The sequence below is a fragment of the Octodon degus genome, unplaced genomic scaffold, assembly GCF_000260255.1.
Source record: "Octodon degus isolate 3935 unplaced genomic scaffold, OctDeg1.0 scaffold00059, whole genome shotgun sequence".
NCBI classification, from domain to species: Eukaryota; Metazoa; Chordata; class Mammalia; order Rodentia; family Octodontidae; genus Octodon; species Octodon degus.
The window spans coordinates 11,277,000-11,302,255 of NW_004524635.1; the positions used below are offsets into that span (position 1 = coordinate 11,277,000).

Sequence of the window (25,256 nt, forward strand, 5' to 3'; positions counted from 1 at the left end):
GTATTATGAGAGGTTATTTGTGTAATGAGGTTAAGCAGACAATGTCTGGGATTTGATTCTTGGCTGTTGTGCCTCTTCTGTGATATTTTTTTTGTTTCTTCAGTTTGCTTTGTCTCTTACAAATCTAATCTTGGCCAAGCCAATTCCATTAACCATGAACGAATCCAAAACATCTGTGTGCCTCAGCCTTTCCATCTATAAATGGAGGATGTGTGTTTGTGGGCCGATTCGGGTGTTCAGAGATTTGTGGGACTGTCACTCGGCTGAAAGGAACAAGAAAAGGCAGAAGTAAGTCTTGGAAATGATTGCTGTGGGAGAAGTTGCAGCCTTGAGGTGAGAAACTCAGCCAGCTGGATGGAAATCCGAGAGCACAAGCACTCCAAATGCACATCCACGTGCTTCTCTCGTGTGCTACTGTGTCTCTACTTTGGCCAAACTTCATGGAAGCTTGAGAACAAGGGAGCTGGTTAAGGTCCCCAAAGCCAGCGTCCTATAAGGAAGCCAAATGATGAAGGGCAGAGAGCAGATCTCTCTGTATTCAGCCCAGGAATCAGCACTGTACATTGGTCTACATCTTACTGATTTTCTTGACTACCATAGCCTGGGTGTCGACCAAAGCTGGACCTGCCCACTGATTTCTGGCCATTGCGTGGCTTCCTTTGTTCAGAATGCTTTTACTTCAACAGTCCTACAGTAACGAGCAGTTCAGTTGTTTGGAAGACAACCGCCATTACAAATGGCACCATGATGCTTTTATCAGTGAACAGTGTACATTCCTAGATGTGAAAGTGCCAGGTGAAAAGCTCTCTGTGTAGTATTTATTTATTTATTTATTTATTTGGGACAGGGTCTCACTATGTAGCTCAGACCTGTGATCCTCCTGTCTCAGCCTCCCCAGCACTGGGATTACAGGTATGCACCAGCAGGCCTAGTTTCCATGGCTGGCATGGCATGGATCCCAGCAAGGCATGTGGAACCAGGGATCAAACCCAGGTCCTTGTACTTGCTAGGCAGGCACTTAGAGTGCTGAGCTATCTCCCCAGCCTCTTTGTAGTTTTCTTTTTCTTTCTTTTCTTTTCTTTTCTTTTCTTTTCTTTTCTTTTCTTTTCTTTTCTTTCTGTTTCACCACACAGATTGGATTCGTAGTAATCCTCGTGTTTTCAGCCTCACAAGCGCTGGGATTACAGGTGTGCCCAGTCTCAGTCACCGTCTCAGTGTACTTTGGGGGCAGGGTCAACACTGCACATTGGGGATCGAACCCCTGTCCCTGCATCTGCCTAAGCAGGTGCTTTATTCCACTGAGCTATCTGGCCAGCCTTCTCTCTTTATAATTTTGGCAGATACCATTGACATATAACCCTGAGAAGTTGTAAGTTTTCACACCCCAGCTTTTTGAGAGTGGCTCCCATGTTGGTCAACTCATTGTGTTTCACAATTTGTTGGTCTTTTCCAACATAGATCTGATAAGAAATTTCTCTTGTGAGCAATGGAGTTGAATTGGTTTTAGTGGTGGTGGTGTACTGGGGTTTGAGCACAGGTCTCAATAACCCTGCTACATCCCCAGTCCTTTTCAAAATTTTTTTTTTATTTTAAGACATGGTCTTGCTAAGTTGCTGAAGTTGCCCAGGTTGGGGTGGAACTTTCTGTACTCCTGCCTCAGCCTCCTAGAATGCTGCAAAAACAGGCATAGGATGCCACACCTTGTTGGCTAGTTGTATGGACAGAAACTAGTATTAAGTACTGTATTTTTCTTTTCAAAACAGTCTAGAGCACTCGTGGGACTTGTCATTCATTCCAATGAGCACTGATTCTTCTGTGACTTACTGAGTGCTTACTTCTGTATTACTGCACTTATTGCAAAGTAGGAATTACAGAGCACTACCATTTCAAAGAGACATTAAACTATTATGTCATTTTGGGGGATTTTTAGCAAAGTATTTTTACTACAAAAACATTTGCATGAGGACATTTGCTGCCCTGAGGCCTCCGGTCTCTGTTTCCTCTCTGCCCACAGCATCCTCTTCCTGTCAGCCAAGTGATGTTTCCCCAGTACAAACCCTTGCACTGCGTGTGACTGTCATTGGAAAGAAAGTCCCGCTCCTCTTGGGGCAAGATATGTGTAATTACACAGAGATTCAGACTTCAAACACATTTTTTCAAACTAAAAGTATTGTATTATGTTAGAAGTTTCAGTTATACAGTAGATGTTCAGAGAAGAAGAGTATTCCCCTCTGTGACTGGGCGGCATTTCTCTTGTTTTGTTGGTGGCAGCCATTGGCCAAATCATTTCATTGGCATGCCTATGTCTTTCTTTAAAGACAAGTCATGAGGGAATCCTCCCAGAGAGCTTGACTGGCTCCTTTGTTCTGGGTGGGAGGACGTGTGTGACAGAGCAATGGGCCTATCCCACCTGGCCTCAAAGGCCATGGTGTTGGCTGCCAGCAGCACAGGCTCTAGCGGCTGTCTACCAGATGGTTTCCTCAGTGTCTGACTTTGAAGTGCCAAATGCAATTAAAAACCCTCGTTCAGAAAACAAGCCTTTCAGTTGCGCCCATATGGTGATCAGCGCCTCTGGGCCTCTGATCATTTAAAGAGGCCAGCTCAGGAGAAAAGCAGATGGAAAGAACTGTAAGATGAGAAGTACCCATAAAGAGGTGAGAAATAAGTATTTAATTTTTCTAGTTCCAAAATCAGTGTAGAAAGGGAAACAATGGCCTGTCAAAAACTGGATTCTTCATTGCGTTCAGACTCGGCATGTGCTGATCAACGGTGGCACCTGTGAACAGGATCTCACTTTCCCACTGGCCAGGGCAATGTTATGCATACTCAGCTGGGCTTCAAAACCGTTTCTTCATGCAGACAAGAATTGAGGTGTTTCTGTGAGGGTATTCTATGAAGATAATCAATAACTACAGCCAGCTGACTTTAAGTAAAGGTGGTTATCCTTGTGATGTGAGTAGCCTTCATCCAATCTGTATCAAAAGCTGAGATTTCCTAGAAATTTGGCCAAGAACTGCACCACGAATTCCTGCCTGTGTTTGCAATCTTCCAGTCTACTCTCTAAATTCAGACTTGACAGCCCCCAACAATTGTGTGAACCAATGTACCACCTCATACCTGCAGGTTAAAATATTCCCAGAAGATATGTGTGCTCATTTATTTTTGAGAAGCAAAACTCTAAGGTCTAGTGATTTCTATTTGCTACTTCCCATGGCTTATTCTTTGATATACTACATTTATTTGTGCTAGTTTCACTGGTCCTGATAAGAAATACATAGCACTAAGCAAAATATCCACAGGTGTTTGTGGACTAAATATTTTCTTAAATTCTTCCAAAACATGTCAGAAAGCAATAAGACATTGAAGCCTGAGTTCAGAGTCACATAACTTTATTTATGGCAAAGTGTTTAGGATTATTTGTAAAATCTGAAAATTTTTATCTAACTGCTCAGTTAATAGTAGACACTATTTCAAATGATATTTAAAGTTTCTGGTAGATGTCTGGAATGAGACTAAGGCTTACTAAGTTGCTCATCTCTGACCCTCAAAGATAACAGTATTGTTCCAGAAATAGACACAGCTGAGCACTTCATTCACAGCCTCCAGACCTGGGACTTCTTGCATTAGGCAGTGAGTTCGGGGAAAATCTGAGAGGAAATGAGGAAGGTGGTGTGCACAAGGGCGAAGGGCTTGCTGTTGCTCATGGGCTTGTTTGCAGGGAAGCGAAGTAGGATGGATCCTGTGACACTATCATGTGCTGAGAGATGCCATGAGGCTCACTTCCTTCAGCAGCTGACTTTCTAGACCAGAGATAGTCTTAGTGGAGCCTCTTTTCAGAGACCTTATGAATAATTACTTTGCCTCCTATGGCTAGAAAATTCCTAAAGGAAAGTCAGCTGCTTACAGAGGATCTATAGTAATTTAAACCCTTCACCTTAGTAGAACATCTTCATTGAAGATACACAGAGTACTTTAGCAATGAGATTGGAAGTAATTTTGAGTTTGGGTTAGGTTTGCTAAGGAGTCAATTAGGTGAGTGTTGTTGGAAGAGTTTGTATTTTTCTCATCCCCACTCCAGAGTGACTTTATCAAAATTAAATGATCCCAACAGAGGTTAAGAGCAGCTTTGCCCTGCGAACTAAACTGACAGCCCCACCATACAGATACATACAAAGGATCCCCAAGCCTCAACTATGGCAAAGAAAGAGAATATTGGCTACAAGCCCTCATGGTGGTAGCTCCCACTATATCAAGGGGACAGTGAGTTGTCATTGGCTAAAGGTCTGACATGAGGTGCTCAGTAGGTGAGATTTTCCATTGCACACTGTCAGATGCTTATGTCTCCAAGAACAGCATACAGGTGGTGCTGCCTTTTTTCCAAAGTTCAACAGAGGTTTTCTTTGACCCTCCTCCTAAGGATGCCTTCACTGTACATCTGCTCCATACACCTGCTCATCTCCAGAGCCCCATTTGCAACAGCAATGTAAGTGGCTCCCGAGCTGTGCAAATTGGTGTTCTTTTCTTCCTTTCTTTCCTTTCCCTTTCTTTTCTGGTGGTCCTTTTTGTCTCATGCCTGTCACTTCTGTTTTTCAGGAATTAGACCTAGACCACTTACCCTTGTCAACACATCCATAGTGTTCCATGCTGTAGTTTCATCTGTTTTTATTTCCGTCTTATCACTTCTCACTCCTGTCATGCCTCTCTCTGCTCTAGGCATTTGATAAGGAAGGATTGGTCAGCCCAGAAAAGGATTCCTTTCCATTGAAGTGTAAATAAGCAGAACTTCTTAGGTGTGTGTGTATGTTTTTCACAAGCACTTCTTTCAGCTTTATGGAAATGCTATCTTCTTACCATCATGTAAATTATGAGTTGGAGGGAGACGTGCTGGCTTTCCCATCTCTTCACGGCCCAGGTCCTCCAGCTTGGGCAACTTCAGTCATGTGTACAGCTTCTGAGATTCCAAATGCTCAGGAAACACTGTAGAATAGTGGAATCAGAGTATCTCAAGGGGAACCCAGCTTTATTAATTATCAGGCCCCCCAAGTGATTGATTATATCCTATCCTCAACAGAAGTGTTATGGCCACTCATCTAACCTGGGACACCAAATTCCAAGTCAAAGAAATTTATTTTATATTTAAAAAGTATCAAAATTTCCCAATCAGAAAGTAGATGTTTTTCAAAAACATACTGTTTACCAAAAAAACAAAAACAAAAACAAATAACACCTAAAGAAGGAAATTACAGAAAACATGGTCTTTTCTTTGTTTACTTTGTTTCGTTTTGGCACTGTGTTTTAAAATGTAAAAGATTAAATGAATTGTTTCACAAATGAATCCAAATATAGCCATTGGACAAAAAATATATATTCATTGTTGTGTTAGTCCCAAATTTAACACAATGTTCAGAGAACATTTCTGCCTGTATTTTTAGCTAAGCATCGAGTTGTTGGTCTGGGAGGCAGTGAGAATTTCAAAATAGTTTGTTACCTAAAAATATACTTCCTGAAATGAACTTGAGGCCTGAAAGGAATGAATGGCTTTATTTTTTTCTTCTATATTTAATGTTACCACAAGAAAGCAAATCTTAAATATATGTATGTTTATATTTTTAGAGACCCAGGAAACAGGTGCTAGGCTCAAACAACAGGGAAGGTTTCAAGGCAAAGTACTGGTGACAGATATCTAAAATTGACAAGAGCAGACAGAGGCATGGAAGGGCAATGAAACCATTCCTGTTGAGACAGAAACACATGCAACACGTAGAGAGCATGGTGGGCTCTGCTCAGCCCATAGTGGGCTGTTTTGGAGAAGTACCTCCCAACTTGCAAAGGGCCAGTGACTAGGCCTGGCTGTGTGAGATCTAGAGGCATCAGCATTCTTAGGCTAGCACAGATTGTGTGTTAATTCATGTTTGTTGGCCCAAGGGTGGTAATCTCTTAATTCATTCAGCTCTCTAGAATTTCTCTGTGATACCAGCACCAACAGAAATGGGTCTCATTGAGGAAAAAGATGGAGAATCAGGCACTAAACCTTTCTTGTTGTTTCTTGGCATGAATATGTATTACAGAAGTAACCTGTCTTCAATATTGCATTGGATGGGGCCGGGGAGATAGCTCAGTAGAATAAGTGCTTGCCTGGCAAGCGCAATGGCCTGAGTTCAATCCCTGGTTCCACCAAAAAAAAAAAAAAAAAAAAAAAAAAAAAAAATATATATATATATATATATATATATATATATATATTGTATTGGATGACTTGAATAAATATTGTGTTTATAACCCTACTCCTTGCCAATCTGAGTGGAGAGTCTGTATCCTTTCCTAATTCGTGTAATGCAGCAAATGTGAACTCGTAATTACTCCTATGTGAATTCATATGTTTACTCATGTATTCAGTAATAACTTTTGCATACCTTCTGAGTGACAGGTGCTTTTTTTTGGTATTGGAGATACAGGATGTAAACAAGATAGACCAAATATTGTGAACTTTGAATTTTGCTGGATAGATTATAGGCAATTAATTATATGTGACCCACATACTTAGTGCACAAGATAGAAGGAGTCCTGTGCTGGTTACTTTCAAGTAGGTGTAGTGACATTTAATCAAAAACCAGAAAATTGACAAGGAGCCAGATGAAGGTACTAGAAAGTTAAAGGCTGGAAGTAGAACAAACTTAGCTTCTCAGAAAGGGTCTGCATGCCTTCAGAGGGGCCAAGTAAGGAGGAAGGGGCTTGGAGTGAAAACAACAATGAATTGATGGGGGCCTTTGAGGTGGGGCCAACTTTCATTTGCCTTTTAGGCTGTATCTTAGGGGTTCTCTGTTCAGTAGAAGAAGAGAGAAGTCATAGACTGGGTTCCTTTGGAAGAGTCCCCTGTGAGGCAGCCTCCTCCCTTTTGTTTTTCACAACTCTACTTGGTTGTGACCTCTTCCTGCCAGTTTGAGTAACGTCTTCTGTGGGTCCCACGTGGTCTGTGCCTTCCTCCGTTTGGGTTCCCCTCCTCTGGATGGTTTCCACATCTGTTCACCCATAATTTCCTAAAGGGCACTTATTTTGTGCTCATAGTACCAAGCACTGCACAGTGGGTCCTTGGGTTGTTTTCATTAAATGAAAAGGTGTATGCATGGAAAGACTGCTTTATGCTAATCATGGACACAGGAGAAGCTGCTGTGCTTCTGCCGTGGCCTCTCTACTATGGCTTTCATTGCATATTGCTCACCTGAGGGCATTCTAATCTTTCTCCATATGCATTCTCATGACATCAAGCTTATTTGGAACTGCATACCGTCTCTTAGAATTCATTGGCAGGCTGCCGTGCTGTTTGTATAATTATTTACTCTGTCTTTCTCTCCCGCCAGTTAATAATGACATGATGGCCACTGAAACCAACGGTGCAGTCAAGTTTTCACAACTGTGCAAGTTTTGTGACGTACGGTCTTCCACCTGTGACAACCAGAAGTCCTGCCTGAGCAACTGCAGCATCACGTCCATCTGTGAGAAGCCTCATGAAGTCTGTGTAGCCGTCTGGTAAGGGAGCCCATAAGCAGTGTCTTTTCTTGGTCCGTCGGGAGTGCTGCATGCCTGGTCTGCGTCTCTCCAAAACTTAAGCCAGTGAGGTGAACCTTTTAGAGCATTTAGTAACAAACAGCTGGATGAGGCACAAATGCTACATAGATATCTATCCCATTTTCTTTCACTTGGACTATCTACCCCTTTCAATTATTAAATGCAGTTAGTTTCTAGAGCCATTTTATGCTTTTCTTTGTGTGTCTGTGTGTTTGTATACGATGACTTTAATGTTTAAAATCAGTCTGCAAAGCCTTCTTTGTATCAAGAATTGTGATGTCCCTTCTCAGTCGTTTAACTCCTCCTCCTCCTCCTCCTCCTCCTCTTCCTCCTCCTCCTCTCAGCACTCCACGTGACCATGGGAGTTTTCTTTCAAGGTACTCCTAGTTCTGCATGGAGGTAAAAGGCTGGCTCTTAGTAAAGAAAAATTGCACATATACAGAAGTTACTAGAGAAGCAAGAAAAACAACCCACTCAGACTCTTGGAAGCCTCAGCTATATTCTCGTAATCATTGGCCTCAACTGGGCTTTCTTTTTTTTTCTTTTCTTTTCTTTTTTTCTGCAGAACTGGGGATTGAACTCAGGCTCTTGTGCTTGCCAAGAAAGTCTTTATTCTACTGAGCTATCTCCCCAGCCCCAAACTTGAGGCTTTTTTTTTTTTTTTTTTTTTTTTAAGTACCGGGGATTAAACTCAAGACCCTGTGCTTGCCAGGCAAGTGTTTATTCTACTGAGCTATCTCCCCAGCTAAATGAGCTTTCTTTTAGATCAGAGCTACTTCTTTTGGGTCAGATTCTGTCCTCTTCCTTTTTGTTTCTCACATGTCCTCTAACACACCTCCCTCCCATATATAAATATCTCAAATAATGTTTTGTACATATACTGGCTGTGGGTACACTTGGGTCATGTTGTACTTAATGGTCGAGGATCAACAGCATGGGTAAGAGGTAAACAACTTTTGCATGAAGGGTTCCAGTTTTATGAAATATGTGAAGTCACTAATAGGATTTAACACTTTACAGATTTATTCAGATATTTCGAATCTATCAGCTATGTATATATTTTTTAAGTAGGTTAAATATTTCCTGGATGATTCACAGACAAAAATGTGAATTCTCTTTTCGGGGAATGAGCTTTTGAGATTTTCTCTAGGCCACAGATTTGCCTCATTGATGGTCTGGAAGCCCTGTAAATTTCCATACACACAGGAAGGTGAACACATTGAATGGAGAAGAAAAAAAAGAAAAAACCACATGTGAATGGAGATCTAAAAGCATGATGTCTGAGGAAGGACAGAGGCAGTCAGACAGGGGTAGTCCAAAGAAGAGAGGCATGCATTCTGTTGAGAGAAATTGAAAGGTTATTGGAGAAAAATGTAATAAACTCGTTTTTCCACCTCGGAAGGGTGGAGGGCAGACACATAACATTTGAAAGTGAATAGATTTGTGCTCAACATGGGTTTAAATGGTTTCTCAATCATAGTGTCCCAACACCAGCCCAGACTTCCTTCTCTGGAAGTCAGATTAATTCCAGAGAAGCTGAATGACTTGAAGAGGAAAGACTGAAAACTGGACTCAGTACCTGTAGAGCTTCCCTCTGTGGCCCTGCTCTCTGCTGCACGTTTTCTCTGACTGTAAATCAAGTCCAAACGATTGAATGGGATGCCGATCTCCCTAGGATAAAGGCTTGGCTTGTTTCAGAAGTGGTGAGCATGTTATGGAGTGGAGGTCCCCCTTTCTCCTTGGTATTGAAGGGAAATATAATGAACACTATTTTTAAATGATTTAAAAACATTTATTATTACATATTTGCAACTCATGGACTTTATAGTCATCTTGCAGAGTGGTTACATGTGCATATTACAGCATGCATCTCTTAAAAATCCCTTTTCCCTTCTACCCCTCCTCCAAGCCCCCATCCCTTTTTTTTGTACTTGTTGATATTTTTTATTTTAGCATATGCTATGCCATGTAGTGTTTACATTAACAAGGCTATTAGACTCTACAAAGTGCTCCTTTGTTACTCTCATTCCCCTCCCCCTCCTTCTCACCCCTCACCCTTGTTTCCACATGGCAAGAGACCCATCCCTGTGTCCCTTACTATCCATCCTTTATCGCTTTCTTCGTTTGTACTTTGCATCGTTCAAAGGACAGGTACCACACCATATTCAAGTTTGTGTGTCTGATTTATTTCACTCAACCGATTTTCCGGGTGTATCCACTTTCCTACAGATGTGTCGCATTTGTCCTTCTTTATAGCTGAGTAGTATTCTGTTATGCATATAGAGGCCACATTTTCTTTATCTAATCTGTTGACGGGTGTGCAGGCTGCCTCCAGTATTTAGCTGTTGTGAATTGGGCTATTATAAACACTGGGCGGCATGTATTTTTGTAGTACGATGACTTCAGCTCTTTGGAGAAGATTCCTAGCAGGGGCACAGCTGGATCCTGCAGAATTTCTAAGTTAAATGGATGCCAATTTTAACCTGTTTTAGCTGAGGCCAATACTCCTGCAAGTGTGAGTGCCGAAAGGAGAAAGGGAGGTGTGGTGGGCCCTGCCACGCACCTCGCTCTCCCTCTCTAGGACAAAGGCACTCGCTTTCTGACTGGCGGTTGCTGAGCGCCACTCCTGGCCCCGCCAAGGAGGTCCCCTGCACAGACAGCAGCCGATTGACCCGTGTTCTATCCTCCTCCTCCTGGCGGCCAGCATCCCACTGTGGCCTAAAGCAAGGGAATAAATTGCCGACCCATGTATTACCTCAAATTGGGACAGCTCTTAAGGATTATTCCAGCTTTAGAACTTCTGTGGGGTCCACAGAAGCCTCTGCTGCACCCGCTACACAGTTCATCTTGTCCCTTTGTGTGGCACTGCTTCTTAGAGGTCCTTCCAGGTACATCTCTGGGAACTTTCTGCACAGAAAACTTTTAAAGCCTCAACATGCATCAGTAGGAATCCCAAACTAGAAAGAGCATTGTCTTTAAAATAGCCAAATATGGAAATGGAGTTACCATGAAGTGGGTTTCAATGCTTTTGTTGGCTTTAGTGTTGTATTCATCCACATTCATTAATTCAGCGAATGTCAGCAGTGTACCCATTCCATCCATGTAAAATGCTTAAGCTTTTTCTCAGGATAGAAATAGTTTTGGAGCCAAGTTTAAGGTCCTTATGCTGATTCTTGCAGTAGATATTCATGCACTGTCTCATAGCTCAGTGCAAACTTTGCGATACAAAGAAATCTGTACATATTTCATGGTGTTTTCTTTTCCTGTACTCAACACTGTGCAAAGATGTTTTGCAAGCTTAGTTCTACCTGGTAAGAAGCTCTTTTACAAGAGTAAGTGGAGAAATCAGTTAAGGTTGTTATCCAGATTTAAGTATTATAATAGTTTTCTGGCTGCAATTTTACTTCTCTAAGCAGCTAGAAGATGGAAAGCAACAGTCTCTGAAAAAGCTGCCTAATGCTTACAGAACAGCTTTATTTCACGGTTTGTAATTCGTTTGTTGGCCTCTGCTTCTCAAGGAGGAATTACCATGGTTTTCTCTGGAAGCAAATTATGCCAACAAAAACCTGCATACCGGTGCATGCACATAAAATTGCCCCATGGCTAAAGGCTTTGCAAAGACTACCTAGCAGATTTGAGGTTCGGGACAGGTAGGTTTTAAAATAGGTACTATGGAATACTACTCTGCTATCAAGAAGAATAAACTTGTGGGAAAATAGATGGCACCTTGGCATCATAATGTCAAGCGAAATAAGTTAGACACACCAGCTTAAGTTTCTCTTGTATGAGAAACCCAAAGTATAAATAAGATAAAGATCAAAATGAGAGATCCATAATAGGAAATAAAGCCAAGAGTGGGAAAGCATGGTTATCATTCTAGCTCTGGGAAGACTGAAACAGGACGTTGGCCATGTGTTGAGGCCAGTCAGAGCCACAGAATGGATATAAGGCCACCCTGAACTACTACATAGTGAGACCCTGTCTCAAAACAAAGAAGAGAAATAGGAGATGAAGGAGGCCAAGGGTTGGAGGGGTACGGAGGGGAAGGAAGGAGAGGGGAAAAGAACTGAGGTGTGTTACATGCATGAACCAGTTCCCCATGATCAATGCAATGATTTCCTGCAAACATGTCCTAATGAAAATGAAAACTAAGAAGACTAAATAGACATCACTTATTGCGTGATCGTGGTGATGCTGACTTAGTTCCTTTAGCTCTGGGATAGCCACCCTCGGGTCAGGTTACTGATTGCTGCTCCTTCTCTAGTAGGAAAACTCTAATGCATTTAGCGAGGGACTGCTCTCTTGGTGTCCCCTGGAGCTTTGAATCGAGAACCCTTGAGCTCTGTCACACAGGGGCACATGTGGGGACACCAGAGCCACTTCTGGGCTGCATGGGCATAATAAATACCAGTGCCATTCCTGGTTCAGCTGCTCTGTTCTTCCCACACTCCTGCTCTAATTATCCCCTTGGTGTCTAGCTGTCCTTTACTGTCCTTGTGTTAAACACTAAGAGGAGGGTACAAGGCAAAGTTGCTCTTCCCCAGAGGGGAAAGCCCCACTGCCTCCCAGGTGAAGGCTGTGACCTAGTTGCTTCTTCCTTCTAGCTTACCTTGCTGTGAGGACTGAGTTTGTGTATGAGTGTGTGTATGTGTGTATGTTACTGAGCGTGCGTGTGTGTGTGCTCATGCACATGCACTAAGAAGTGTCTCACAGAAGACTACCCTTGCAAAGGTGATTGGGCCTGCCACATCATTGAAGGCCTAACTCCGACTTCCCCACCCTTCCTCTGTAGGTCCAGTCTCTAGATACACAGGCTGCCATTGAAGGTGATGGCATTTTCTATCTGAACAGGGCTGAGACAGGAGGGATTGTCCTACTAACCTTGGTGTTGGGCTCAATCAGTTTAGACAGAATGTTCATAAGAAAAGCACAGAGAAGTGTTACGGAGATAACATCCTTTTTCCAAGAATACCCAAGTTTTATTTTGGCTTTTGCAGTTGTAATTGTGGGCATTCGCCGTGCAATTTTTTTTTTTGGTGGTACCAGGGGTCTGACTCAGGACCTTGCACTTGCCAGGCAAGTCCTTATTCCACTGAGCTATTTCCTTGGCTGCTGCATGCCATTTTTAAGTGTTCATTCCATGTAGAGCCAATTGAGCACTTCTTAGGGCCCAAGAAAAGTGCCTTGTGAGATAGTACCTGAACCCATAGCTGAATAAGTCCCTAACTATGTGATGCAGAGGATTATTAAATGTAGACGTAATTAGTTCATGACAACATAAAATACTTTGCTGATCTATGAATGAAAAACATCCTGCAATTCTTTCACATGTTGTTTTTTTTTCCTTGTCTGTTCCTTCCAGTAATTTGAGAAAGTGCCTTTCTGTCTTGAGTATTCCTTCTCATTTTGCTTGCAAACTCAGCTGCCAACATGGATGATGCCCCTTGCCCATGTATGGGCCAGCAAAAAGTAAAGGGGCTCAGCGTCCCCTAGAGACATCCTCTCTAAAGACAGTGGAGAGGACTTGGATGGGCACAGTAAGCTAATGACCTGATGTGAGCCTTGCGGTGCACTCTGGGTATAAGGTTTAAAATTAGCTCAAGTACACAGGACTCTTCTGTTTCCACATACCTCCTTTTTAAAAATTCAAGCACATTGAATGTGTAAAATTCTCTCACAAGACAACCCCTACAGAAAGCTGTCCTATTTATAATCATATGTGAGTTCTGGGGATGAGTAAAGTAAAAACTGAAATGAATATAGAAGGTACAGGAAATTATGGAACATCCTGCTAGTGGTGGAGAACAGAAACCAGCTGCCATTAATAGGAACGTTATGACCAGATTGCTTTTCTACCCAGAGATATTTTATTCATTTTCTTTTTCTCACTCTTTTCTCTCCTCAATGAATTCTGTTCCCTAGGCGGAAGAATGATGAGAACATAACACTAGAGACAGTCTGCCATGACCCTGAGCTCCCTTACTATGGATTTATTCTGGAAGATGCTGCTTCCTTGAAGTGTATTATGAAGGAAAAAAAAGTGCCTGGGGAGGCTTTCTTCATGTGCTCCTGCAGTGCTGATGAGTGCAATGACCACATCATCTTCTCAGAAGGTGAGTTTTCTTCTCTTGGCATCTTGGAGCCTGGTTTCCTCTACCTCAGTCCCTTGTACCCTTGGCCTGTGACCCCATGGAGGCAGCTGAGGCAGAGTGAATCTCTCCAGAAATGAAGACTCTCAGGCCCCAACCCAGACTACTGAGTCAGACATGCTGGAGTGCTGGCCCAGCAAACAATATTTTAGGAAGAAACTAAGAACACTGGCATAAGGATTTGAAAGGGACTGTTTGGTCCGAGCCGGAAAGTCTGTTTTAATTAACTGAAGTGATTTAGGATATATATTCCTAAGATTTGAAAGGCTATTTGTAGTTAAGTTCCTTTGAGAAACTTGAAATGGAATGAGAAAATAATGACCCCAAAGTTTAATCAGGTGTCCACGGGGGACTAGATATTAATCTTAATTTCTGTCTTTTTTTGAGGGGGAGGTCTTTTTGAGACAGGGTCTCGCTATGCAGTTCAGGCTGGCTTTAAGCTCACTTTGTAGCGCAGGCTGTTCTCAAACTCGCCGCAATCCTGCTGCCTCAGCCTCCCGAGTGTTGGGATTACAGGTGTACACCACCATGCCCTGCTAATCTTCATTTTCAAAGTCCAGCACTCCTCAACCTGAGAAGAAAACACACATTGTTCCTTAAATTAAAACAATTGATTCCATTTTTTTATTATTAACTTTATTGAAAATCAATAATAACTGTATAGCAAACTAAAAATTGGAGACAAATATTGAAATGTGAAAGATATGAGGTAGACAGTGAATTTTAGAAAAACCTTTCTGAAATGAATACATAACATGAGCTTAATAATAGATTGCACATTGTAAAAAAAAAATTTACAAGCTTAAATGAATAGAACAATAAAAATTGTCTAAAATGATTATGAAGAAGAGTTTACAGACCACTCATGTAATAGTTCACTCTGCGCCAGAATCAAGAAACTTATATTCATGTAATTAGAATTCTCAAAGTAGAAGGGGGTAGGCAATAAATATTTAAAGATTTAAAATTTCTGAATTTAGTTAAAATTATAGCACCACATTTCAAAAAAAATGTGAACCTTTTGCCCAAGAAATATGAATAAAATCATACCAAGATACACAAAACTGAAATTGCCAAAAACTCATTGTGAAGAAAAAAAATCATTAAAACATATTCATAGAAAAAATATTAGCTATGGAAGAACAAAATTAAATGGCATCTTATTCCACATTAGGAAAAAAAGAGCAAATGGTTAAGAAACTAGACTTATTCATTCAGAGGACTGAAAAATACCTGTCCTCATTGAATTTTATACTTAGCGAACAACCTTTGCAAAATAAAAGTAGAATATTTTCCAGTTATACAAACTGGATGGTTTTTAATTACAAATATATCAGATATTTTTATCAAAAATTCAGATAATCTAGCAATATATCAAAGTTAACAATTAAAGTACAATACATTTTTCTTCTCAGTCCCAACCCAAAAGATGTTCTATGTCGATAGTTTGTTAAATGGATCTTTCCTTGGTGTTATTATCTCTCCTTTCCTCTACTCCTCTTTTTCCTTCCCCTTACCCATCCATTCATCCATCTTCATTGAAAATATTTGCTCATACTTTAAATGCTATGTTTATATTTTTTTTTTTCAACCAACCCCTATCACATCTCTTTCTAGACATCACAGTACATACAGGTAACTGTGGCGTGTTGTCTGGAGTTCTGTATGTGTTGTCGTTTGTTCCTGATCTAACTTTCCCTGTTGACAGGTATTTTAAATGTTTCCAGTTTGCTGCCTAGTGTTGCATTGAGTATCTTTGCAGAAAAAAAAATTATACTTTTGCCAATATTTCTCCATGACAGATTGCCGGGATGAAATTTGTGAATCAAAGTTACTCATATTTTAAATGTGGATAACCACTGCCAAGATTTTCTTTTTCTGAAAGAAGCTTCTGAGTATATGGGTTTTGTTATACTTTGTCTGATAGTAGACATTTTGATTTTGCGGATGTGATAGCAAAAAAGTCATTTTGTTGGTTTTGGCAAGGTAGATGCAGAGTGGGGAAGGATTCATTTAGACTGAAGGAAGTCTGATTCAATGGAAACTCAACTGAATCGCACGTGACACGTCTGCGTGCGCCTCGCTGGAGAGTGCCGTGGTCTCGTGGTGTGTGTGTGGCGCCCAGCAGCGCTGCCCGCCCAGCCCCTTCTCGGTGTGCGTCCTCCACTCGCTTTGGTCTTGCTGCTTGCTGCCCAGCTCCATGCCTGCGCCACCGTCTCCGCGCCCACAGCAGGCCTGCGCTGGTCTTGACCGCGCCGCCTGCCCCACGCGGCTCTCCACCTCCTGGTTTTCTCATGTCATGATCCCACTACTTCTCTAATGTTCCTTACATATTTGCATTATGAGGGAAGAAGTATAAAGAGATGAAAGCCAGATCGAAGTATGATATCCTTGATATCCTGGCTTTACTTGTCAACTGTCCTCGAGAAGGCCTGGGCCAAGCCTAGTAGAAAATCCAAGTGGGTTTGTGGCCCTTTACACAACTTTTCTCTCTTCTTGCATGCTGGCATAGTGAAGAGGATGTGTCATTCATAAGGACAAAACAAGCAGCCAGAAGGTGGATGTGTATTTTACAATGAGCTCTTCAGATAATAGTAATTTTACTTTTCAACATTTTTCCATTCAGATGAGAATCATAGATATTCATTCATATTTTCTCTCTTATTCATTATCAGAGTAATCTTTCTTTGCTTGTGGAGTACAGTAATCAGAATAAAAGCCATTTCTGACGGTACAGCTTGGGATGGGTGATTTCTAAATTACTCCAGGGCTTGATAGGGCGTGGGGGTGGGACGTTTGCTTTTTAAACATCTCTTCTCTGTGCTGGTCTATTCCTCCCCTAAAAACAGCAGATATAAAAAGCAACAGTTCCGTTTGCCCTCTAATTGTGGTCACCTGGTCTTTACACTTGTTAAGTGATGAAAACTCTTAAAATAATTAGTTTTGCTCCATACAAAGTCGAGTAAGATGGTGAGCAGGACTGCTATGACCTACATCACTCTCATTAGTACTACGATACTACACTGTGCTTGTGGCTAGACCTCTGATCTGCATCCCCTCCGCATGTCGCCTTTCCAGCCAGCCTCTGGACTGGTGGCTTCTTCTGCATCATGGATCAAAGAAGTACGGATTAGAACTATGTTTTGAAAAATATGTCCATACTGAACGTCTACATTTTGTCTTGTCACTATTCCCTAAACAATAGATATAACAATTTTCTGAATGGCTTATAGTAGATATTATAGTAACCTAGAGATGAATTAGAATATATAGAAGGATGTGCACCAGTTCAATGTAAATAAGAGGTCTGAAAGAAAAGTATGGTGTGGGTTTAAATTAAAAAAAAAAATTATTACAGTAAAAGGCACTTTGCCTTTAGTGCCCCTCTAACTTCTCTTCCTCACTTTGAACGGATGTGTCCCCCATTCTCCATTCTCCATTCTGGAAGTCCTGTCAGGGGCGTCTGTAGTTGTGCCGGTGGCTGCCTTTATGCCCCAAGTGGCTTCACATTTGCCTTCATGGTCATTTTGACTCTGAGGGACATCCAGAAGTCACATGGTGCTGGATCTGATGAATACGACGGAGGAAGACTCACAGGACTGTGCAAGCCTGCTTTTCCTTTGGATGGCACTTGGCAGCAGCATTCACCATGTTTTTAAGTCACATTTGGCAAAGACCCTTCCAAAAGAGGACTTCTAGACATACTTCAGAAGGTGGCAAGATCAGAGGGATTGGAGATAGGTGTTCCAACTCAGGGGGTGTCTTGAGGGAGATTAGTGCATTGCCGTGTGTTTTACCATAATCAATTTTTAAAGACTTTAAAACTTCACCTTAATATTCAATCAACCCTCTAGCACACCATTTTCTATCACAGACATTCCCTGTGGGGAGTTTTGGTATCCGTAGGTGGTTCTGAAGCCCATCTGTCACAGAGACCAAGGGACAACTATATGTGTGCTTATCCAGCTCTTTATGTAAGGAGAAAAAGCTGAGTCCCAAGGCTTGTTCTTAAAAGCAGATTTTTATTTTCAGTACTACCATTGATGACAGCTACTAAGCAAGGGAAGCACAGGGCTACTGTGTTCCTCCCTGCCCAAGGCGCGGTCTTCTTTCTCTCATGGCAGCCCTGGTGGAGAAGAGCTGTGTGTGAGAAAAGAAGTTCAATGCTTTGTCCAGGGTCAAACAGCTAGTGGGTGATAGGACAAGGACTTATCATGGGCTATGTGTGAAAGTTAGTTTCTCTCTCTCTCTCTCTCTCTCTCTCTCTCTCTCTCTCTCTCTCTCTCGTCTTCTATTTCCTCTCCTCTTCCTACCTCTTCTTCCCACTCTCCCTTTCTTCATTTTATTTTCTTCTTTCTCTCTTTATACATCTTTCTATACAGAGATAAGAACACTCAAACACTGAGATAGTACATCCTTTCATTATATCCCCAGTCACCCTGCTCCTCTGGGACCGCGATTAACAGGTGATCATTCATCCTTTCAGAGCGATTTTTCTGTGTAGAATGATGGATATATATTGAATGTGGCAAAGTATATCATGGAGATGATTTTAAAACCCAGATTCATTGATACATAATTTTTTTCATAATTTATTTAAAATAAAATTCAGTCTTTTAGAAAATGCAGTTGGTAAATTGTGGTAAAAGTATGCAAATTTGTAACTCCTAGAAAATCAAGAGAGAGAACATTCTGCAAAGGTGCAGCAAATTCCCACATCCCCTCTACACTTACCCATGGGATTTTTGTGTTTCTTTTCAACTTAGTTTATTTTCTTCCTGTACTTTGTGTCTTCCAATTAAAATATTTAGCCAAAACCATGAGGTTAATCCCCTGAAGAACAGATTCTGGAGGTGTACCCCAACCCTGTGACAGATCAGGTGTTTTCCTGTGTCCCTAGATACCCTAAGCTGATCTACAAAGAGGATTGAGAAATGTCCTTCCAACTTCAGTAGAAGTGGCAGCTTGCAGAAAGGTCTTGAAGGCTGTCTTGAGTTTGATACCATTCTTCTAGAATAAAAGAGGTAAAGAGACCACACTGGTTTTCTCCTTGAACTGCTCCCTGCCTGGAGGTTCTATGCTTCCATGTGATGGCCAACTGCGAGGAAGGAGGACGAAAGAGGTCATTAACCAAGGCAGAGTGCACCTCACAACTTCCCTCCAATACTCACATCTCCCTTATTATCTCTGATGACTCCTTTTTGCAAGACCTGAGAGTCTAACCTTGTACTCAACAGAACAGAACACTGAAATTAGAAGACAACATGCTTGGGCCAGTCATTACTGATGGCCCTGGGACAGCTGTCAGTCAGACAAGACCTAGTGGGCCTCAGACTTTCAGCCCAGCAAAGGATGTGTTTGTGGGGAGGGGTCCTGAGCAAACAGCAACCCCTGCTGACTCACACAGACCACAGCCACTGGGCAAAGACACCGCTGAACCTTTTGGTCATTCTTTTTCTCATTTAATAAACACTTTCTAAGTGCAGTAAGAACATTTAATTTGCATAACACTGGATGAGATGATTTCTGCTGTTTTGGGTAGGAAACAGTTGACTGTAGTGGTCATGAATAAGAACTGGAGGTGGGTCTTCTGGATTTGGGGCCTGTTCTGCTACTACTCAACTCTGCCACCCGGAGACAATAATCTGACCTCAGTTTCATGTAAAATGGAAATATAAAGGAGGAAGCTCAGCTCACAGGTAGATCTCTGGCCTAGCATGGTTGAGGCCCAGGGTTCAAGCCCCAGCACTGCTAAAGAAGGAAGTTCTTACAGCAGCTCCTGTCACACGTTAGCATCACCTCTGTTAGCAGGTGGCCTCACCTGGGGTTTGAGTACAGAGCTTGTGACACACATCACTTGTCCGAGGCAGGAGTCCTACCAGGCTTGTTGCTGCTGCTGCTGCTCTGCAGCCTGGCTCTGTAAGCAGAACTTTGAGACTTCGAGGCCCCATGGCCTACAGTTGTTACAGAGGCTTGCTTTGCTTTAATCGCTGCCTCATCCACTTTCTGTTTCCTGCTGAATCCTTCAGAGCGGCAAGAGGAGCAGGCTGAGTCTAGGATTCCTAATCAAAGCTAACTACATTCCTCACGTTGTTGGATAATACTACAAATTAGGCTCTTGTTCCTATTTTGACTCAGAGTCACAGCAGGAAGCAGCTGAATAAAACTGAACCGACTAGATTCACAAGCACCATTCAGATTAGTGATTAACGTCACCTCATATTGGCAAAGGTTTCATGCTCCTGTCTTTTTCGTCAGAAAGCTTGCCCTGTCTCTCTTCTCTTTGAGCAGGCAGTGCGCTGTTGATCAGCTCACTCTGATGATAGCTTCTATGGCTAGCTCTGGGGAATCCTAGGAAATGGTGCTTAGGGGCGTCCACCACCACGGCTAGCACAAAGTGGATGCCCCCTCCCTTCCTCATTGCTCCCTGAGGAAAAAGAGCACCACACCTCTCCTGAATGGGGCCCTTGTAATCCAGAGTGGCTGCAGGGCTGTGAGACATGTAGGACCTTGGGGTCTGGGGCATGTGCCCTCAGTGCCTGCCTTACAGTAGGCCTGGGTAATTTATTTGCACACTGAAGTGTGAGAAGCACTGGCACAGGTGTCATGGAGTGAGAGGTGGGGCTTTGCTCCAGTCATCTGCAGCCTCACTGAGCTAATCTTAGAGAGCAGGATGGTGGAGTAAGCCTGGCCTTGAAGTACGGTCATTTGGAAGTAAGCTGAATGTGCTTTACTCAGCCTGTTCATGTAACAGAACTCGCCAGCCATGTGTGGATCTCTTCTTGATGCTGTACAAACATTGCTATGATGAAGATGTGGATGTAGAAACGATGGGACACTGGTTCATAAACATTTACCTTTTTTTAACACATATTTTTTAGTTTTAGTCAACACAGTGATTAAATTTATGGGATAAAGTGTGATATTTCAAAACACATACAATGTGCAGTGATGTCAGGAGAACTGGCATACCTTTCCCCATAGAGGTCCATCCTGTCTTTGTATCAGAAAGATTAAAAATCCGCTACTGGTTGTCTTGACACAGTCAACTAGTTGCGGCGGAGCGCAGTTATCCGACTGTACTGCAGAACATTAGAGGCTGTTCCTCTTATGCAGTTGTACCCCAATAGCAGCCATTCATCATCTCTCCACTCCTCCTTCCCTCACTTCTTTCCCAGGCTCTGCTAATCACTACTCTATTCTCTACTGTCATGAAGTCATGTCTTTAGCTGCCCTGTGATCGAGAACATGTGATACTTTTCTTTCTGTGCTTGAATTAATTATATATAATAGGACACCCTCCAGGTCCATCCTTGTTGCTTAACTTCATTTCTGTGGTTGAATAATATCCCACTGTGAATATATATTACATTTTATGTATCCTTTTGTCCATCAGGGGACACCCAGTTGATTCCATACCTTGGCTATTATGAATAGTGCCTCAATAAATAAATCACTGCAGATTTCTCCACATACTGAGTTCATTTCCTTTGGCTATGTATCATACAGTGGCACTGCTGGATGATGTGGTAGTTCTACTTCTAGTATTTATTGCAAGGACCTCTATATTATGTCTGTATGTCTGTCTGCCTACCTGACCATCTTTTTGAAGTGCTGGGGATTGAACCTACAGCCTCAGGCATGTTAGGCAAGCACCTTCCCACTGGTATATCTCCAGCCCCATGGTGTTCTTTATAAAGACTGTTACATTCTCGTGAGCAGTATCTGCAAGTTTCCCTTCTTTTCTCACTACATCTTGTTAGTTTTTGCCTTTTTTGATAATAGCCATTCTAACTGGGGTCAGATGCTATCTCATTGTGGTCTTGATTTGTTATATACTTGACAACTAGTCATATTGAGTATTTTTTTCTATTTTCAGCAAACATGTTTTTGTGTCCATAATCATTTATGTGATCCATGTAGGAAAGAGGATGTGCACTGGACTCCCATCCTAGAGTTGTAGCAGATTGGGTAGAAGGCCAGGGTGCACCCTTTTCTAACTGAAGTGCAGGCAAGGTGGTAGTTGGCTGGTGGCCTGCACTGTGGGGATTTACAGAATCACAGAAGTGTGCCAGCTGCCCTGGACCAGAGCCTGCTGGAGTGTGCTCGCCTGTGCAAACCACCTGCAGATGTATTGTCTTGTTTCCTAGAGTCCTGATGTTTTTTAATGTTGAAATTAAATTAGCACATCCCAACTTCTCATTTTATTTAATTAAAAAAAACCATTTATTTGGCATAGGGTCTGATTACACAGCTCTGACTCCTAATAATCCTCCTGTCTCAGCCTCCCCAGTGCTGGGGTTGCAGTTGTGCACCACCATGCCCAGTTTTGAGCTGGCATGGTATTTGGCACCTGGGATCAAACCCAGGTCCTTGTGCTTGCCAAGCAGGTGCTTAGAGTGCAGAGCTATCTCCCCAGCCCCACAAATTTTTCAGTTCAGTGTCAACAGTAGTATAGATTTTTCCTAAAGTCTCCCAGCTACATTTGTTTATTTATTTATTTATTTATTTATTTATTTATTTATTTATTTATTTATTTATTTACTTATGTGTAGCGGGAATTGAGCTTATGACCTTGTGCTTGCCAGGCAGGCACTTGAACTGCTGAACCATCTCCCCAGCCCCTAATTACCTACTTTTGCCCACAGGAGAACGATAGGAGAGTCAGAGAATCCAGCCATTCCTTGGGGAGTACCCTTACCTTTCCACATTTCAGAGGCACGTATATGCTGGCTGTCAGTGTTGTGCACTAAGGACCTTACCTAAGAGGCTCGTACAATCCGTTCCCACATACACCCCTGTCAAGCCCATGGCAAGAAGCACACCTCAGGACTGCACTGGCCCTGTGTATAGGTGGAGTGCAGTTTACAAATGGCCCCTGGGCTGCTCAGTGTCTGAGAAAACAGCATAGGGCAGGGCTGAGAGCTTGGTCTTTGCTGCAGGCTCTGTGGGACAACACCCCGCACCATCCATGTATAAGCGGGTTGCCTTTGGATGTCCTTTCAGTTTCCCTTCTGAAAAAACAAGTGGGGTACAGAAATAATGAGTGTGTGAAACAGTACTGTCTTGCACATATGGTTATATTTTGGAAGAGACTTAGAACATACCTGGCACAGAGCAATCACTGGATACACTCTAGCTGTAAAACGTTACTCTTCTCCACTAGGTGCAGGTGCCTCATCTTTGGCTTTCACCAGATGCATGTTCCCATGTCATGTGTTCTCCTTACACAAATTTTCCCACTGACATTCTGGCTAGGAGCCATCCATCCTAACCAGTCCCAGGGCACAAAGTGAAATGTTCCTGGGAAGCACATTGTTCAGGATAATGTTCGCTATATATATTGTCTCAGCACACAGCTTGGACTCATAGTAATCCTCCTGTTTTCAGCCCTCCCAGCACTGGGATTACAGGTAAGCACCACCAAGCCCAGATTTGCTCGCTGGCTCAGCGCACCCAGGGACAGGGCTGGCACAGCCTGCGGTACGGGTGTATTGTTATCCTCAAGAGGAAACCAGGAGAAAGTCTCCTTGGCTCTTTGGAAAAGGTTGCTCACAAGGATCCTTCACAAATACCTGTTTGCTTTTGGTCTCAAGGACATTTTGAAGCCTGTAGAGTAGTAATCAGCAAACTCTTTGATAAAAGCCTAAGTGATAAATATTTTCATCTCTCAGGTACAGGTGGCTGTTGAAGCTGTTTGGCTCAGCTGCTTTGTAAATAATTAGACACACTGTGTTTCAGTGGAACCTCATTTGATAAATCAAATTTGAGGTCAACCCCTTGATGGTTTCTACATTTCTCTCTTGAACACTAGCTACCAGGAAAGCTTAGGGTCACATCTGAGGCCTGTTTCTAGCAAGTATGCCTGTGTGCATTTTGGACACCAAGATCTGCTTTGCTTTACTGTTTGCTTTGTTTTCCCGCCTTATACACCACCTGTCATCGTTTCAGTTCCTATTTTCACTTTATCTTTTCTTATTGTGTCTGTTTGCGGGCTGCATGAGGGGAGGACGGTGCATAATTTTATCAGTGATCAAGCTAGCCTCAAAACCCGGGCTCTAAAAGCTGCTTGTGACTCAAATTCAGCCTGGGTGGAAATAGAGAAAGCAACCGGGAAGTCGGCTTGCTGTCAGTCACTGCTGTGCCTCGCTGACATGCAGGATGTGTGCAGGCTGCAGAAATTAGCACAGCGACTCAAGCCCTCTAATCTGAGATGCTGAAAGGGAGGAAGGCTTCTTGCAGCCACAAAGTTTCTTTCTTTCCCCCCTCATTTTTGCAGATATTTGAAAAAATGCAAACAGCCCAATTGCTTTGCAAGCCTCCCTCTGGCAGGAAGACAAATGATTTTTTTTTTTTTTTTTTTTTTTACAGTATCAGACATGCGGTTTCCTGTCTATGTTTCACTCGCGAGCCGAACATCTCGGCCGGCTGGTTCTCTCTGGACCCGCTGCGCCTTCAAGGGGCTGCCTCACGCTACCAAGCAGGCCCACTGCGCGTGGATCACGTGACCCGGGCGCTCGCTGCTCACTCGCGTTGCTCCGAGTGAGGAGGGGCTGCCTTGCAGCCGCCTGTCTTATTTTGTGTGGGTTTAACCTCATCATCGGGGAGCTGACTTCTTGAGGGGAAACTGCTTGCTTTTGAGAATGAGAAGAACAAATGGCGCTTTGGCAGCGCCGGGGGATTCCAAGTGCGAGTGCGGAGCCTTTGAATGGCACGCTCCTCCCTCAGGATAGCCGCCTGCCAGCTGCGCACTTCTGTTAGGAGGGAAGCAAACCAGATTTACTTTCTGGTCTAAAATGCCGAAGGAAAAGGAATAGGTGTGGAAATAATGGTCAACGAGAGTTGTGAGATGAGGAAGAAAATTATGGATCAAAGTCACCAGTTTTATTCCTGGGAAGAGAAATCAGTTATTTGAGGTGATGACTCAGAACCCAAGGAACTTGTGGTTGGGGACAAACTTTGGTTAGGAAACATCCTCAGAATCCCTCAATATAGCCCCTGTCTGGCTGAGAAATAAGAAAGACTGTGCATGCCAGAGGGCATTCTGAATCAGTGGAGGAGAGCTGGGAATGTATTTGACTTAAGAGTAAAGAAACTCACTCTTGAAATTTTTTTTTTTTTCCTAAGCAGCAAAGTAGACATAGATGTTCTAAGACCAGATGTGGCTGCTGGCTGCAAGTTCATACACTCTACTGCTTCATTCTCATATGAATCAGTGTAGACAATCTTGAGCTTATCCACTAGATATGGTGGTCAATAAAAAATTAGCCCCTGAGGGTGGCCGTCCAGGGCATCTGGAGACTGGCCCATGGCCTTGTGTCTCTCTCCTGCACCATGGCCTCACATGTCCCATAAACTCCCCTCAGTGGTGGTGGCCCAGCAGATCAACTGAGACTCCTTTCACTACCTTACAAGAGTCCTACTGTCCTAGGGCAAAGCTCTGGGTGCTGACTGTCCACAGTGAAGCTGGTTTTCATTTCTTCCCAGGCTAAGCTGTAGAGACTGTGCTTAGGATGGCTTGAACATCTGGCTGACTTGGGC

General features: G+C 42.7%; 1 protein-coding gene across 2 annotated transcripts in view; it reads left to right on the forward strand.

Moving 5' to 3' along the window:
• Tgfbr2 (transforming growth factor beta receptor 2) overlaps nucleotides 1-25,256 on the forward strand; it is a 90,038-nt gene that overhangs the window by 30,797 nt on the left and 33,985 nt on the right. For both annotated transcript variants that reach the window (XM_023718521.1, XM_004634214.2), the window contains exons 2-3: nucleotides 7,359-7,527; nucleotides 13,489-13,679. In XM_023718521.1, coding sequence (XP_023574289.1) covers nucleotides 7,370-7,527; nucleotides 13,489-13,679 — 349 coding nt within the window. In that variant the 5' untranslated portion in view covers nucleotides 7,359-7,369. The remainder of the gene's footprint in view (nucleotides 1-7,358; nucleotides 7,528-13,488; nucleotides 13,680-25,256) is intronic.